Source organism: Micropterus salmoides, unplaced genomic scaffold, assembly GCF_014851395.1.
Source record: "Micropterus salmoides isolate LMB-PRFRI ecotype aquatic unplaced genomic scaffold, ASM1485139v1 Ms_hic_scaffold_10, whole genome shotgun sequence".
Classification (NCBI taxonomy): Eukaryota; Metazoa; Chordata; class Actinopteri; order Centrarchiformes; family Centrarchidae; genus Micropterus; species Micropterus salmoides.
This window is the reverse complement of record NW_024040041.1, coordinates 24932925-24951356: the sequence shown is the minus strand read 5'-3', so window position 1 is coordinate 24951356 and position 18432 is coordinate 24932925. Positions and strand designations below refer to the sequence as shown.

The following is an 18432-nucleotide window of genomic DNA, read 5'->3' as shown; positions in this document are numbered from 1 at the left end:
GTACATGTAACTCGTTGCTGTATGTGTTTTAAAGCACTATGAGTTTACCTGTAAATAAATGTGCAGTATATAAAATTGCCATGTCCTGCCCTACCAAACCTTGTTTCTTACTTAATTTGGATTAAACTGGTATACTATGTGTTATTGGTGAATGTGCACTGTGCTATTCTGTTAGTATTTTTATGTTGTGTATATGAATGTTAAAAAATGTTGTTAATTTCTATTTTCTGATTGCCTTTTTTTTTTATCTGACCAGAGACAGACCTTCTAGGCTAACTCTGACTCATTAACAGTAAAATGAGCATTGTTCCTGTCAAAAAAATGAATAACATAAATAAATATAAATATAAAACAGTAAGACTTTTACAGCATACAAAGATGTAGTGTAGACATAAAAAGAGCAGCAATACTTCCTTACAGAATAGAAATAATATTCTATGGTGCAGGAATTTAATGGGCATAACACATGATGGGAGTGTGAGAAAACAGATAATAATCAGGTAATGGAAGATTTGTTAGATGAAAATAATTTTGTGTGCTTAAATTATGGAAATACATTTAGCTGACACTTTTATCCAAAGCGACTTTATATGTCAGAGGTCACACGCCTCTGGAGCAACTAGGGGTTAAGTGTCTTGCTCAGGGACACATTGGTGTTTCACAGTGGATTTGAACCTGGGTTTCTCACATCAAAGGCATGTGTCTTATCCACTGCCCCATCACCTCCCATAAATCAATGAAAGATGTTTGTAACAGAAAGGAATCTATGCTAGACTTACGCTGGTTTCCAGTAATATTGGCACCAATATGTGATTAAAGGGTGTACCAGGAAGGAACCCCAGAGAGTGACAATCATCTGGTCAATAAATATGTCTATATCACTTAACACAGTGAGAAATGGGTATTTGAGAATGCTAATTGGGAGAAATTTTAGAAAGAAAGTGTCAGACTGATACTAATATTTACACAGAAACATTTGATAAAAAAAAGAAGGTAATATCAGCTGCATTAGTGTCCATCGTTAAAGGTAACGAGGAAGCAGTGCCATGGTGGGATGATAAATGTAAAGTAGCAGTGGGAAATAGAACGCATACTTAACTAAATACCAAACATATCCTACCCAAACAGATGGAACAGGGTCCACAGTTTTGATTCCCAGTTACCTGGTGAAAATTTAAGAAAGAACATGAGATTATTTGAATATATATACTGTTCTGTTGCGATGCTGATGTTGTGACACAAAAATACTCATTAGTAGTGACTCTGTCTCAACAGCACTCAAATGCATTAAGACAGTTACAGCCAGTAATCATCAAAATCTACAAATGAATTCTTCTTTGCCAATTCAAGAATAGTTAGTCAAGGGGGAAATATCGAATGCATGTGGGTCCTAGCACATTCAGGTGTCCCTGCAAACAAATTTGTAAAAGATGCTGAAATAAATTGGTGAAATGATTGTATTGGGCTTGTGCAACAAAAGAACAAAATCAACACTCAATCAAAAGTCAAGTAGGTATGGTAAGAAGTACAGGAGCTAACAGGACAAAAAGCAGACAAAGAATTTGACACAGTAGTGACAACTTTCATCAGGGAAAACATCTAACAGGTCATTGTGATCAGTGTCGTGAAAAAGAGACATTAGCATTATTCTAGTCACACGCAGAAAATATACAGAATCGAGACAAGTGATGATCACACAAGTGTGGAAAACAGGACAAGTCAGTAGTAGTAAGTATATTAGACTATGGAGACAGACTAGAAGGCGTAACATGACTAATTGATTTTATGTTATTAATTGTACAGCCACTGGACTGATTACCCGACCTAACCAGAAGGTGGCAGTAATGCAAACTGCCGTAAAACGTGAAAACAGCAGCAGAAGAAAAAGAAGCTGTCTGCTGTTTCAAACCTGCTTCACACCGACCATCGAGCAGTCCACAACAAACGGAGAGAGGAAACCAAGAAGGAAGCAAAGAGGAGAGAGAGAGACACGATATCCACTTAAACAGTAAGGACATGATGTTTAAAAACTATTGCTTACTTGTCAATGAAAGTACGATAGCTTTGATGTTATTATTGAACACAGGTGCGCTATATTAGCGTTAGCTATCTTGTTAGCCCCACACCCTCTTTATAGGTTAACGTTATCTAACACTAAGTTAGCTGACCAGCAACCTGATGTCAGATGAAGTTAATATTAATCTCTGTACAACGTCATCTTGTTCCTAATATTAAAGTTACTCTTTAACCAACACTGGCTAATCGGACCAGCACCGGTCAACTAAATTAAAATCATTTTGCTAACGTTAAATAACGTAAAAGCTAGGTTAGCTAACGTTAATTAGCTTAAGTGATGTCTTACGTATTGTATTTTGCGATGTTAATAGTTTTGGTGCATCGATTGACATGTTAATTTGGTTTGTTAATAGCATTAGCTGTTTGATATCCGCTTTGACAGGTGAAGCTGCTGTAAGTTAGTCAGGGAAGCTTGCTAACGTTAAGCTAATTACAGGAACGATCGCTATACCCGACTAGATGAACATTAAAATTGTCAAGTTTTGTGGTGTTATGCAAAACCTGTATGCTGTGTTCATTCAGATAATGTGCACTTTGTGTTGACAGTGGAGGCTTACTAGTGCTACAGGTCACATGCTACTCTGTAATCCACAGATTAACGTTACAGGAACCCTGTGTGGTCGTTTTACAGTTGGGAGTTTATGCTGCTTCGCTGCAAGATATCCTGAGGAAATCCTCACATTTAGTATTACATGACAAGCAATACAGAAACTGCATTATAGTGACATTGACTATTAACCAGTACTTTGCTCCCTTAATAGAAATTATAGCCACTTCAAAGTCCCCTATATTGTAATGGTACAGAAAAAAATCCTTTTCAGTGTAACTACATTCCTGCACTGATCATGAGATTAGCATGGGAGCAAGCTGCCATATTTATTTCTTTTCTGTTTTTGTCACATGCCGGCTTCTCACCCTTGTACTAAACTAACACACAACTGATATAAGCCTCCCTCATTAGTGATTTGACACTTACGTGCGATGTAGAGAAACATGTTGAATATAGAACTACTCAGATATTTCATATTTTGCTAGCGGTTGTCTCACTTCACTTCATCTGAAAATCAAGTTTGCTAGTATTTGAGTGTCACTAATGGACAATATCAATATTCGGCCTCTAGAGTTTCTGGTGGATTTTAAGAGTGCTGAGCACTCACATCCTTCAGCAACATGGGAGAACTCTTCAGAAGTGAAGAGATGACGCTGGCTCAACTCTTCCTTCAGTCAGAAGCTGCCTACTGTTGTGTCAGTGAACTAGGAGAGATCGGGATGGTGCAGTTTCGTGACGTAAGTCCACTGTTGTCCTCCTGAATTATGATGGCTTTGTTTATCTACAAATTGTGCTTTGGTTTGCCCTTCTTCCCAAAACTGGTACCTGTTGTTTTGTTGGGGGGGGGGCTAGCATGCTTAAGTCATCAAGTGTTACCTGTCATGGTGACTTAAAAATTACCACATCACTGACATTGTTCAGAAAGTGCGTGCCTTCTGCATCATGGTCATCATGTGCTCACAGCTGACCCCTCATTCCACACATGAAAAAGCCCATTCCTGACAAGCCCTGAGGGAAGCTTTGTGCTAGAATATAACAGAGTAGGTCTGTGCATCAACCGTGGTATCTTAATCCATTTTACCAAACTATCCTCTGACATATTCCACCAGTTTAAAAAAATTTTATTGTAACAATTTGTAAATGATTATATAGAAAATCAGCTTTTGTACACTTCTTAAATGTATTTATGTATAATTGTGGGGCTTGAAGGAGACAAGGAAACAGATCTATGTTCAAATAAATAAAAACGAACGTAAGGACTAACAGAAGGTCTATCTCAAAGACGGTGAAACCCAAAACAGCTTCCTAAAACAGGAAACGATAAGGTGAATTGGTGAGGGGAACTAAGGCAATGTAAACACAGACAAAAGGTAGCGTTAGCAGGATTAAGCACAGTCACATGGTGCAAACAAAGGCTAAATCTCCACACTATAGATACACTCAACTACTGGACTCCACTGAAGTCCCTGTGGGGTTTCTCTCTGCCATCTGGTCTTCACGGTCTCCTCAGCTCTCAGGTCCCCTGACTCTGACAGCAGCTTCTTCGCCAGCTCTTGTGCTCTTGACTGACTAGGCAAGTGGAATCAGCTGTGTTTCTCAGCCTGCTGGCTCTAGCATTGGAGGCAGGGCAGCCTCTGCTAAGACAGAGAAGAAACGGCACACAGAACATAGGGTCCGAGGGTCGTAAGTTACGTAAGGTATTTTCTATCTGTTACGACTCGTAACAGATAGAAAATACCTTATTAATGGTTAATGATGGATAGAATGAGTAGCCAGTGAACATTTATACAGTATCTGGCAGTCCATTGATATTAGCATAAGTTGCTGATGTAGTTTGTGTGCTGGAACCCATTCTCAATTTGTTACTGATGCACAATTTATATCTTTTTAAAGTCATATCTTTTTAAACATGACATTATGTTTTGTTGCTTGACCCTCACTTTTGTTATTTTTATTTATTTTTTCTTGCAGCTGAATCCTGATGTGAATGTGTTCCAACGAAAGTTTGTCAATGAAGTACGACGATGTGAGGAGATGGATCGCAAGCTGAGTAAGTGAGCTCCCTCTGCCTTTAGTTTACTGGGTGGATGTTAACATGGCTGCCACTCAGTCTCCTGAAACACACCTTTTATTTATTTATTTTTTTAAATTTGATTTCCACCCTTTAAATGGCCCTACAAAGAGAAGTGGGGCCCTTAGCTTAGTGCTCACTATGTGGAGTGGTGGTTTATTTATTTATTTATTTATTTAAAATGGTCAGTGCACACTAATAAACAATCCAGCTTTGCATCAGTTTTAATACGGTATGCCAAATTTAGCCAGAATGCTAATTTTGATCTGTTTACCTTGTTACTTTTATTTTGCAGGATTTGTAGAGAAAGAAATAAAGAAGGACAATATCCCAATAGTTGACACAGGAGAGAACCCTGAGGTCCCCTTCCCAAGGGACATGATCGACCTGGAGGTAACGGCTCTCTCTCTTTCTTAATCATAAACTGTAATATTTATCATCTACTGCATCCCTCTGCTGAACCCTCTGTATATCCTCCCACAGGCCACATTTGAGAAGCTTGAAAATGAGCTAAAGGAAATAAACACCAACCAAGAAGCCCTAAAAAAGAACTTCCTGGAACTGACTGAGCTCAAGCACATCCTGCGTCGCACACAACAGTTTTTTGATGAGGTCAGCTAAACTGTGGATGTAGGCCTTGAAAAACAATGTGCTGAGGTCTTTTATTTTCCCAACATTGTAGCTGCTTGAAAGAAGAGTTTGATTTTACTTAACTTTATAATTGTTTATTGCCATGGTTGCAACATCTAAAACTACTAAATACAGCTTGAGAAACTATTTTAAAGATACTGATATTGTTACTTTTATTTTAAAACCATACCTTTTTGATATGTTCAATGTGGCTAAACAATGTTTTAGTAAACTCAGCAATTTCTGGTTTGCCTGGGTATAATACAGATTGTTCTGATAAGCTGTCTGCACTGATCACATACACACAAAGGAGCATTTATTGCTGCTTGATCTGGCAAAAGGTGTTTCACTCGTGATCGTTTATAGTAGCTCACATGGCCTTGGCCCATTTACACCGGCTATTCACATTAGTTATATTTCACTTCATTGCCTTCACAGGCAAAACTATGTGAGCTTTAATTAAGGTGAATCATTTAGCATTTAAACACGTTGCTGTTCAGCCATTTACTAGCCCTTGTATCTTTCTCCTGTCCAAATCTCAACATACATAAAAAATGTCTGAGAAGTATGTATATATGGTAATGCAGTTCCTGATGATTTGTTAACTGACTCTCGTGTAGATGGAGGATCCCAGTTTACTGGAGGAGACATCAGCCCCCCTGGACCCTAATGAGGCTAACCGAGGAGCTGCCCTCAGACTGGGGTCAGTCTGTTTTGTGTGGTCTGTCCTTATTCAGAAGGATTCAGCTTTTCTCTGCGATTTCCATTTCCATTGTGTGAACTTCCGCTGAAATCAGTGTCTGAGACCAGAGTGTTAGCCAGTCACCTCCCACACACCAGCTCAGGCAGCTTAGTCAGGCAACAAAGGTCACCGAAAGTGGACATTAATTCAGAATTCACATTTCACGGTCTTTTCCCTAAGACAGAACCAAAGAATAGACAGGCAATACGCTGCCAAATTCTCCTTAATTGTGGGGGAAACTGAATGACTACAGGAATATAGTCTTTTTTTTTTGTCTCATTTCACTGAAAGGAATTTGATATCTTGTTGAGCAAGAATTAAAGTTGCTAACCATTTACATAAGGAATATTCCAGCTATTCAAGCATGACCCAGACTTTAAAACTGTGTATTACTAATTGTGTTGCTGAGGCTATGAAATTGGAGACATATAACTTTAACTATTAATAAAGGGCCTAGCTGAGTGTTAAGTTTTTAAGTTTGTGCCAAAAGTGACAAAATGTTTCTGTCTGTTATAGATTTGTGGCTGGAGTCATTGGCAGGGAACGTATTCCCACATTTGAGAGGATGCTGTGGAGAGTTTGTCGAGGAAATGTGTTCCTCAGGCAGGCAGACATTGAAGATCCACTGGAGGACCCGACTTCGGTTAGTACTGTTAAATAAAATCACGTTCAGTAGTCTCTAAATTTCCTCTAAAGTTAGTCAGATGTAGTGACCGTTTCAGTCTTTTTTGATGTCCTGACTGTATGATGTTTCTACAGGGCGACCAGGTCCACAAGTCTGTCTTCATCATCTTCTTCCAGGGAGACCAGCTTAAGAATAGAGTCAAGAAGATCTGTGAGGGGTAAATGGCTGGCCAACATTTGTATAATTTTATGAAGTGTTCTTGGCCAACAGTTCCTTTATATGTGCTTATTTATCTGTCTTCAGGTTCAGAGCGACCTTGTACCCGTGTCCAGAAACACCCCAGGAGAGGAAAGAGATGCTTGCAGGGGTGAACGCACGCATTGAGGACCTGCAAATGGTAAATACACTATCAGGGGAAACACCTACGCAATGTTGAGTCACTGAATGCCACAAAAACACACTTAAACTGTTTAGTTCTCCTTTTTTTTGGGTTTCTGCTTTGTCAGGAAGAGATTCTTCAGAAATCTACGGTTAATTTCGTAAGGCATGATGACAGTTAAGACAGTAACACATAGTTCATTCTCAGCTTCCTGTCTAGTCTCTAAGCCATATATTTTATACCCAATAAATTGATTTGATTTCGGTTGCACAAATGACAGCAGAAAACAAGAGCAACATAAGGAAGGTTTAGGTTTGGCTCGCTGGCCATTTAATGTTCGCTGTCTGGGTGCCTTTTGTTGTTCAACATGTTCAACATTTCACAGAGACTTTCAACAGACCAATCACAGCCTGGAGGGGTTAAAAAAAAGCTTAACGTGCTACAGCAAACTTTCAAATGTTGAACAGCATTAACAAATTAGAGACCAGTGTAGAGCATTTTGCTTGCACAATGATTAAATAAAAACAACCCACAGAAATGAAATGGCTGTAACTGGATTTAATATTGAACTAGTGGTAAAATGTTTACTATATGAAATTATGATGAATATAGTGTGTGTGTGTGTGTGTGTGTGTATGTATATATGTGTGTATATATATATGTGTGTGTATGTATGTGTGTATATATATATATATATATATATAAAAATTTATTTCTGTGGGTTGTTTTTGTCATGTATACTAGTTCCTCCCCCAGGTTGTGGATAGTGTCTCTGCAGTGGTCAGATGTAGATTTAGCCAGAGCCAGGATGCCATGTGTCAATATGTGCTGCTTCAGGCCGCCTCCTCTGTAGAGCAACATGCTCCCCTTGTTCTTTTCATCTGTTTTACTAGTTATTGTTATTAATATTGTATATCGTTTAACTTTGTTCAAGTTGAGAAATACACATTTCAAAGCATGCATTTTCCTTGATAATCAAGCAAGTAGACTCACAAACACTGGTATGGCATGGCTTTGGAAATCATCACATCCTCCATGACACAATTGTTTTCATATGCTCTGGGTGGGGTCTCGTTTCTCTCTGCTTTCTGTGGTTGTATGTGCGTTGAGTTTGCATGAATTTCCTCCCCAGGAACCTGTTATCTACTGTGAGTTAGAGCCCCTTCTTTTAACTTTGCAAATAAGAAACTTTTATTTTTGTCAGATGAAGATACAGCCACTGTTATGGGTGTTATACATCATGTCATGTCACACAGACTCTCATATCACAGAGCACACATTTGTTGTACTCGCTGCAGCCTGGGCTATAGTGTTTTAGTCTCTTTAGTTACTTCACTGCCACAGCCACAGAAACGGCTAGCGCGAGACAGATACTTGATATTTGGCATGTGTCCTGTTTGACAAATCAATCAACATCCTATCACCGCTTTGTATACGGGGAACTGTGAATCTTGGTGCGCGTGGATGCAGTGTTACGCTTGTTGTTATGTGGGCATGAGAGCTGAATGACCGAATGGCATGGATGAGGAAGAATGTTGAGCTATTTGGACGGCAATCAGCTATGTGTGGGCCATTAAGCCTCTCTACAGCAGGCGAGTCTGTAGCCAGACTGCACAGAGCTTAAATATCTTGCTATTTGCTGATCATGGGACTCTGTTTTAAATGTAAGTCATACAGCAGCATACCTGGGAATATCCTTTATCGCTTTCTGGAAAACCTAATGATTTAGACAGCCCGTTGCTCTCTAACATGACTTACTGCTTAGTAATCACATAAGTATCAAGATTCTTTTATTTAATGATTGTAATATATTTTTTAAAATTTTCTGAATCATAATGGGAATTACCATTAACACAGAATTTGCATTGTGATAATATTATTTAAACCAAAAAAAAAGCAAACAGAATTCCTAATATCGAATCGCATTACTTGTCGAATACGAATCACAGTACATATTGAATCGACACCCAAAGTATTGTGACAATATCAAATCGGGAGGTAAACATATCGTCCCAGCCCTCCTAGTCATGCCACTAAATGCAAACCCTTTCTATGAAATATCAAGGAATGTATGATTCATTGCTGCTATGTTTTGTTTTCTTATTATGAAAGATTATTCCGACTGTAGTGGACATTACAATTCACATAGCTGTGGCTTTAAGTAGATATACTTCTAGATGGTAAATGTCATTGAGCATTTATGATAATTAGAACATCCTGCTTTCCCTCTTAAATAGCATGTTGGTTAATAATTGAACTCTGGTCACTGTAACGAAGAGTTTGTCATTTCTGATTAAGAGAAAAATGACCTGTCTCATCCTCTTGTAGATCCTAAAAAAGCACAGGGTGAACAAAAATGGAAGGAATAGGTGTTGGCTCCCACAGTGGACATTTATAAAATATTCTACACAGAATTATACAGAAATGTAATTAAAAGTTCGCTTCTGAAACAGTCATGGAGAGAAAAAAAAGGATTTAATTCTGACCACAACCACCTCTACTCCTGTCTGCCCCCAAAGGTGCTGAACCAGACTGAGGAACACAGGCAGAGGGTCCTGCAGGCTGCAGCCAAGACGGTCAGAGTGTGGTTCATCAAGGTGAGGAAGATGAAGGCCATCTACCACACCCTCAACCTCTGCAACATTGATGTCACTCAGAAGTGTCTGATCGCTGAGGTGTGGTGTTCTGTCTCTGACCTGGACTCCATCCAGTTTGCCCTTCGCAGGGGGACGGTGAGTAACTGAGCCCTAAGCCGTTTATGTTAGTAGGTGTAGTTCATGTGTTACAGACAAGGCACCCTTTTCATTCTTAGAAAGGAGACTCTGGTTCAAGTTTAAATGTCAATGTCTTGAATGTTGCAGAACCCGTTTTGAAGACAACCAGTAGGTGCTAACAGGGTGTTTATTCGGCACTGTAGTCCAATATCAGTATATGTATCACCAACTGGAGGAGCCTTGTACAAATGTTTTTTTTTAATAAACCACAATTAGGTTGACTGCAACAAAATCCCATCATGGGGACAAGTTGCTTTGCTGTAAGCCATGGCATTGTCTCTACCCTGAATTTGGCTCTCGCTCTCATTCTCTCTCACACGCTCGCGTTCGCGCTCAGCTTTAGTCTGCTTATCTTGAAACATCAGGCCATGATGTACTGTATCAGGATCTTATCTGTAGCACTTCTTCCACCTTTCCACAAAGTTGTCCGGCCAGGCTGTTTGAACTAAGCTAATAATATTTTCAGAATATTTGATCAGTTTAATAAAATCTAATTTTAAAGAAGGCCGTGGTGTCAGTTCAGAATGATGGGAAATGAGACCCTAAATCATATAAATTGAGAAAATATCAGGTTACCCCCCCTTAACCCTCGTGTACAGTTAGCTTTCAGCGTTCTCAGCACATGATCTTGTTCTTAGAAAGATTAGTAGGATTGTTTAAATGTCTCTAGGACACTTCCAAATTCCTGAATGGCCTGTTTGCCTGCGCAGTAGGCAAACAGGCAGTTTGTTCTACTAGAATGTTCTAGTAGCGCAGGTCTGTGTAAGAAAACTAATGTGTATCATAATCTTGTGTTGCATGACATTGTGTTCTGCACTTTAGGAAAAGAGTGGCTCCACTGTGCCTTCCATCCTCAATAGAATGCAAACCAAGCAGACCCCACCCACCTTTAACAAGACCAACAAGTTCACCTCAGGCTTCCAAAACATTGTGGATGCCTATGGAATTGGCAGCTACCGTGAGATCAACCCAGGTGAACATCAGTTGCATCTTTTATCTGTGTATCCCTAAAACTTGGACCTCTGGCTCACTGTCTAGACAATCAGTGTTATCATATATATATTTTAAGGCAGTTGTTTAAAAATCTGTTTACCCTGCTGCCTGTAGTATTGAACTATACTGAAAGGCTGCCTCATCACCCATTGTCACCCTGTTGGGACATGTTGTGTATCATGACACATGTCTGCCACACCACCCTCCCCTCATGTGATGCCTGCCTCCTTACCTCCTTGTCTCCAGCACCATACACCATCATCACCTTCCCCTTCCTCTTTGCGGTTATGTTTGGGGACCTGGGCCACGGGGTGCTCATGACCTGTGCTGCCCTGTACCTTGTATTAAGAGAGAGCAGGCTGATGGCCCAGAAGAACGATAATGAGGTATGGATCCCATCATGGCCATCTCATCAGCCTTACACCGTTCTTACTGGTGATACACCAGCCCTGGACCTGTACTTGATGCTTCTGTGGATTTATTTATCATAAATGCAGAGATGCAGCTTCAACTTGTCTCTCTGGTTTGTTTTTTTTCTGGCAGATGTTCGGCATGGTGTTTGCTGGGCGCTACATCATCCTGCTAATGGGAATCTTCTCAATCTACACTGGGATCATTTACAATGACTGCTTCTCCAAGTCCCTCAATGTATTTGGCTCTGGCTGGAGTGTCAGGCCCATGTTCGACGCTCGAGTAGGAGGCAACTGGACGTAAGTGTCATTGGTAATCACTGGATGAAGGACTGGAGCTTTAATCCGGTGTACAGTAGTTCAAGTTACAAAACTAATTGGAGTTCTCATCGTGGTCAGGTTTGACACACTGGAAGGAAATAAAATTTTGCAGTTGGACCCAGCTGTAGATGGAGTGTTCACAGGGCCGTACCCCATTGGCATCGATCCGGTGAGTATTTTTCTTTGTAATCTGTATTCTCTTTATTCTGCTGTGCAAACTAGTTTAAGTGTTTGTCATTACCTGCTTTCAAGCTGTGTCTTTGTAAATTATTATATGACAATTAAAAATAAACCATTAATAATAGCTTGTTGCTGAAATCTAACAGTTAATGGTAATGCTGAGATAAACTTGCTTACAATTAGGGTTTGTTGTAATTGAATATTGTTTAAAGATGAAGCCCACTCTCAATGAAAAGATATTGAACAGTTCAACACTATCTTTGACCATTTTGTCTCCCAGATATGGAACATTGCCACCAACAAGCTGACATTCCTGAACTCGTTTAAGATGAAGATGTCTGTTGTCCTGGGAGTCATCCACATGCTGTTTGGAGTTTCTCTCAGTCTCTTCAACCACCTGTGAGCTTTTAATCCCCATTTATACTTGCATTTCTTGTATCTTGTATTTCTTTCTCTTTGCATGTGTGAATACTTGCTATGGTGACGAAGTGATGTTTTATTCTCTGCAGGTATTTCAAGAAGCCACTGAATATCTACTTGGGATTCATCCCAGAAATTGTCTTCATGTCCTGCCTCTTTGGCTACCTAGCCATTCTGATCTTCTATAAGTGGGTCGCATACGATGCACGCACCTCCAGGGATGCTCCCAGTCTCCTCATCGCCTTTATTAACATGTTTCTCTTCAACTACAACGACCCCAGTAACAAACCTCTGTACAGAGGACAGGTCAGATACACTTGGTATTTACCTACAGATATCCTTTGTCTTGAAATTAACCACAACAAGCTAGTTGTCTGTCTTTAATGTTTTGTTTTTTTCTTTCTTCTCCCCTGAATATGTAGATGGGAATACAATCACTCTTGGTGGTAATCGCCTTGGCTTGTGTTCCCTGTATGTTAATAGTGAAAACTCTAGTTCTGCGGAGACAGTATTTATGGCGGAAAAACCTGGTAAGATCAAGCAGAGCTGCTAGTCCTATCACTTAAAATAACCCATTGTAGCTCAGTTATAACACAATAAGTGGTTATTTATCACATTTTAATTTAGTTTTTTTACCCATCATCTATGTCAGGGTACGGCGAACTTTGGAGGGATCAGGGTGGGCAATGGGCCCACTGAGGATCAGGCTGAAATCATCCAGCATGACCAGCTCTCACAGCACTCTGAGGAGGAGCCTGAGGTAAAAGAGACATTTCCTCATCACTAACTGCATTTTCATCCTCAAGCTGGAGTAAGGGCAGGCCTGCACTTTGGTGAGGGAGGTGGGAAGAACACAGGTTTAACACCTGTGTTCTTCCCACCTCCCTGATCCACTGAAATCTTTGAATAATTCAGTCACTCAGCCACAGTTGGAAACAGAAACCGATACCTCATGTTTCGTCTTCCACTGTTACAATGACAAACATCAATTATAGATGAAAGTCCAGTTTGGCCAAAGGGTTTAACAAGCTCCGTACTGCCAGTGTTATAGTAAATGCTATTGAGCGATTAAATTAAGAAATGTCACTTACTTTGTTGTTTACTTTTTGGAGTAAATCTGTGTTTCTTATTTTGCCGTGTGTGTGTGTGTGTGTGTGTGTGTGTGTGTGCAGTTGCTTGTAAATATAAAGACAATGCAGGCTGATTTAACTTCTTGTGAAAGTTGTTTATCCTGAAGAGCTTTAACACTACAGGAAACAGCTGAATTGGGATTTGTTTTATGTGGACCTTTTTTTTAAAAAAAAATCAATTGATACATTCCCCTAATTTAATTCTAAAATGCCCTGACTGCACATGTGAGCAGAGTATTGTCATCCTGTAATGTTATCACCCCTTTTTCCTTTTTTAACTGAGTAACTGATTTCTCTCATTACTTTTTCTGTTTACTGGTGTCTTGTCTATGTCTGTCAATCTGTGTGTGTGTTGTAAATAACCAAGTACTGCCTTTTGTCACCTGCTGTCAAGGCCCACGAGGAGGAAGAGGTAGGACAGGAGCTCATGCTGCACCTCCACCCTGCAACCTATCCCCTCCTGTCAAAGTGCATGTCTAGCAATTCTATCACTTTCTGTACCTCGCTTTGTTGTCTATGTATGCTGTCAACCATTGCCTTCTGCTCTCTTAGGGTTGTGTGTGTGTGTGTGTGTGTGTGTGTGTGTGTGTCTAGGGGTGTGTGTGTGTGTGTGTGTGTGTGTGTAAATGTAAATGTAAATGTTAGTCGCTGTGTATTCAGTGTGTTCCAGGAAGTCACTTGTTGAAACATGGGTTGCAGGGATTCCTCAAGCAGTGGGCGCCAGTCGGCCAGCTGATTCTTTGGGTTCACAGGGTCCTAAGACGATGATGCCTCTGTTAATTTGGGGGCTAATGGCTTTCCTATCAATTACCTAAATGATTATGCACACACAATGAACCAGACTTTCTCCTATGTGGACCTCAGGACCTGTTGTAGAGAGGTTGTTTTCTAAAAGTTCACGTTGATATGCATATGATATACGTTTTGATGTTGTATCTCTGACCAACAGTTTAACTTTGCGGATGTGGCAGTGCATCAGGCGATCCACACCATAGAGTACTGCCTGGGCTGTATCTCCAATACTGCCTCCTATCTTAGGCTTTGGGCCCTCAGTCTGGCTCATGCACGTAAGTCACACATTTCCTCCCTTTATCATCAATGTTGGACTATAAATTAACACTGCAGTACGCTCACCTTTTTATGAAGAGAAGTGGACTTCTACACTCACAAGAAATGCATGCGACACAAATTCATCACAGCACTGAAATCTGTGTCTTCTTTGTCTCCTGCACAGAGTTGTCAGAAGTTCTGTGGTCCATGGTGATGCACATTGGCCTTTCTACCAGCAACCTCGGGGGCTTCTTGCTTCTGGTCATAGTCTTTTACTTCTTTGCTGTTCTCACAGTTGTCATTCTTCTCATTATGGAAGGCCTGTCAGCCTTCTTGCATGCGCTGCGACTGCACTGGTGAGTTGAGTAATTGTGTTTTATGTGTTGCATTTGTTTTTGGGCCTGTATTTTGTTTACTTTCTTAGTTTTTTTCCTCTGCTTAATAACTTTGATCTGAGTTTTATCTGTGGAGCCCATTATGTTAAGTTTTTAATTGTTTTAAAGGGGTGTTGACTCAACTATAACTATTTTTGATGCTATGGTTGATGTTTGTGTTTTAATTGCTTTGTTATTATAATTCCAAACCTAATTTCCTGTACACTGGATTTGCTATTTTAAGAGGGCTTTGCTAATGCTACATGACTGTTGGCACTGTAAACTACAGACCTATAGCTCCATCTGCTGGCTAGGTTTTACTCTACTGTTTCTCATAGTGTTGTAGTCAAGAAACTGAGACCAAGTCAATACCAAGACCAGAGTTTATTAGACTGAGATAAGACCAAGACTTTTTTTGGCTGAGACCAAGTTTAGACCAAGACGGAGAGAGGGCGAGATTGAGTCAAAACCAAGACCAGTTCCCCACATTACGTGACACACACAATGTGGAACCAGATCATACATACTGCTCAAATTGATATGAAAGATCCACATTCCCATTAAAACACCCACATACAAACACGAAGAGCTGAAATCAACGTAAGCATCTTTTTTTCAGCACTCCTTTTTCATGGTTACAATCGCGGGAGGGGTGACAGTCCCAATGGTAACAACGCCTTTTTAATTAGGGTTATTGGTTGCATTTGAAGCAATACAATGCAAAAGCAATTTATTGATATTACCAAAGTCCTGGTCTTGAAATAAAATCCCGAGTCCTCAATGTCCGAGACTGAGACTGAGTACAAATTCGGTCGAGACAGAGACCATCAAAAAGAGGTCATAAGACCGGTCTCAAGACAAAGACTGGTCTCAAGTACTACAACAATAGTTTCTCAGAATAGTTTCTGATCCCCATGGTGCACAGAAACTGTTGTATAGATGAGTTGGTACTGCAGCTGCTTGTAAGTGACTTTTACACAATAGGTCTATGCCCACCTTCTTTCAACTAAAGGAACCAGGACCAGCTTCTTCGCATTTAAAAATAAATGAGTTCAAGATGTCACAGTTGAGGGGTAAATTCAGATGTGAGGTGAGAACCATTTATTTAGAAAAAAGTAAAACAATAAAAGTCCAACATGGGTCAGTTGAACACAGAATTGGTTTATATTAACTAACATGACATCAGACATTATCACTGTATTTGGGAAAGGACCTACTACACTGAAAATATTAAGCTGATCATCTCTTAACAAAACACCAGATTCAGAGCATCCTGTTTACTTTAAATAGACACAGTTGAGAGTTCACAACAAATTATGTAACAAAGCATTTACAATGCCCAGGTGTGTCTCCTAGTCAACAAGGGTGTGTGCCAGTTAGAAACTGTGGTTTCCCATCACCAGCTCTCTTTCCTGGCCTGTGGCCTGGAACATGTCTGGTTCTAGTCTGAGTTGTGCTTTCCATTTTTCCTGTGCCTGTGTGAACAGTCTATGATTGCTTGCTATGACCGGGATGATCCTTTGTTGGCCCCTCATTAATGTCTCTGTCTAGCTTTGCTGAATGTCATTGTGGTTATTTAATCCACTGGCACATTTACATTTCTATAATTATGCTTAACACAGGAATGCTGGGTGACTCAGCTTTCACTAAATGGCCTCCTGGGACAATCAAGTGCAGTGAAGAGAATATAAAACACCAATCATAATATTGATTTGTGTCAGGGCATGATGTGACTACTGAATGTAACATGTATGACACGAAAGTAAGTCTGTTTGCCAAAGTAGAGGTGGACAACAGTTTAGTTGGCCTCCCTACGTGTGTGGGTGGGGTGTGTGTGGTTACGGAGATACCTTAACCATTAAACACTAATATCCTGTCTTAATGTAGAGTATATGCAGAGAAATGACAACATCAGTTAGCTAAAAAAATTGTAATAGTGTTATTTAAAAAGACTACAAATATATCTACAGGATTATAAACAAATGTGCCCTGTGAATTAGGGGTGATTTAGTAAAGATAACCAGAAATCTTCAGGTCTTAATATCTTTATATCCTCTTGGGATTGTTTAAGACACTAATGGGCAAAAAGCACTGATGTGAATTATTTATGAGCACTTTTACAAGCAGACAGACTATGGGACGGCAGGTATTCGTGGCTCCTCAGTTAAAAGGTTATGTGGCCAACACTAACACCATTCACCTTTTAAAAATAGAACCTGATCATTTTCAGGGAAGAGGTGTCTGGCCCCACGACCGGGTCCAAGAGCAGGGATGTACACGCGAGTGGGTGCAGACTGTTACTAGTGAAGAGCAGGTCTCATCGGCCACAACTGCTCTGCTCAGCATTACCTAACCTGGCAGCCATCACCACTATTTGCCTGTTTGTCATGGACAGTATATTACTGGACAAAGCCACCCTGCTGGTTTGAATGGAGAGCAGTGAAGCCAGTTTTGGACCAATAAAATACTACTACAGGGCTACTTCCTATCAGCACCATCTATTGCACATGATCGCGCAGCATAACCGTGGTTTAATGACGTAATGGCTCAGTGTGTTTGTCTAACTCGTGTCTGTTTAATCAGCCCCCTCAACAAGGCTCACCTGCCAAACACCAACGTAGCATCACTGATGGACGAACATATTTTTATTGTAAGATTGCCAAGAGTTTATAATCTAAGCAATACGGTTATGTCTCATGTGCGACGGGCTGTCACAGGGTTTTGACATCATTTTTGGGCCTATATGGAATCCTCCATGCAGGCTTTGGTCGGCTTCACTGTTCGAGCTCTGGCTTACCCCCTTGGTTATTGGATCCTAGTCATTGTTTTTCTGATTAATTTGATTTTCTTTTACAGGGTGGAGTTTCAAAACAAGTTTTACACAGGCCAGGGCTTCAAGTTCCTCCCATTCACCTTTGAAAGCATCCTGGAGGGGAGGTTTGAGGACTGAGACCTGACGACTCCTTTTCTTCTGTTAATGTCACTGATCTCGTGAGAATCTGTGTGGTGGTGAATAGTGATATTTGTGTGTGATGCAGTTTCTGACATCCCAGGTGTTAAATCATCTTACAAGACTTTCATTTGTTTTAAATATTTCATCACTTTTTAGAATCAGAATCTAAATCTGCAACATCTATAGAAATTAATATTCATTTATTCTATAAAAAAATAGCATTATCTGTTGTGTCTTGTCTTAGTGAAGTTATTTTGTTTTACCTGTGTTTTATTTAGTTTATATTATTTATGCAAATCTTTCCTCTTGTAAAACCTGCATTTATTTTTTTTTCCTATGTGGCCGTGTTGCACTACCAGTCATAAATGAGCTCTGTTGCAAATGTCTTCTGTTTTCCACAAACACTGAAGTTTATCAAGGTGTATTCAGCGTGACAGAAGTGTTGCATCTTTCCTGTGTGTCTTCTCCACATTGTTGTATCCAATTTGTTCCTTTCTTCTGTATTGGCAATAATCAACATCCTGTGCATAGAGCATCTCATCTGTTTGATTTCAAAAACACACAGCACTTTGCACATGCAGATGCCTCTACTACACTGCATACTGACCTCACACGCAGAGCTATAAAGGTCCAAAGGGAATACAGTTTTACACCAGGATGTCAGTCAGTGCTTATAAGATATAGAAGAACTGACTGTTTAATCCTCTAACATTGCCATAAATGCCCTTGTGTTTAGTGATCTCTTCTCTGTTGA

General features: G+C 40.0%; 1 protein-coding gene across 3 annotated transcripts; it reads left to right on the top strand.

The window, feature by feature from the left end:
* The first annotated feature begins 1852 nt into the window (after window positions 1–1852).
* On the top strand, window positions 1853–18060 carry atp6v0a1a (ATPase H+ transporting V0 subunit a1a). Of its 3 annotated transcripts, none has more exons than XM_038704480.1 (22): window positions 1853–2008; window positions 3198–3363; window positions 4598–4676; window positions 4993–5090; window positions 5181–5309; window positions 5948–6030; window positions 6586–6712; window positions 6829–6911; window positions 6998–7091; window positions 9593–9805; window positions 10670–10820; window positions 11087–11226; window positions 11384–11550; window positions 11650–11740; window positions 12032–12150; window positions 12261–12477; window positions 12594–12701; window positions 12824–12931; window positions 13696–13713; window positions 14251–14368; window positions 14536–14707; window positions 17582–18060. In XM_038704480.1, exons 2-22 carry the CDS (start codon window positions 3247–3249, stop codon window positions 17673–17675), a joined length of 2526 nt encoding a protein of 841 aa, XP_038560408.1. In that variant the 5' UTR covers window positions 1853–2008; window positions 3198–3246; the 3' UTR covers window positions 17676–18060. The 3 variants fall into 3 exon arrangements, with proteins under 3 accessions (XP_038560408.1, XP_038560398.1, XP_038560416.1); XM_038704470.1 differs by having other exon boundaries at window positions 13669–13713; XM_038704488.1 differs by lacking the exon at window positions 13696–13713.
* The last annotated feature ends 372 nt before the right edge of the window (window positions 18061–18432 follow it).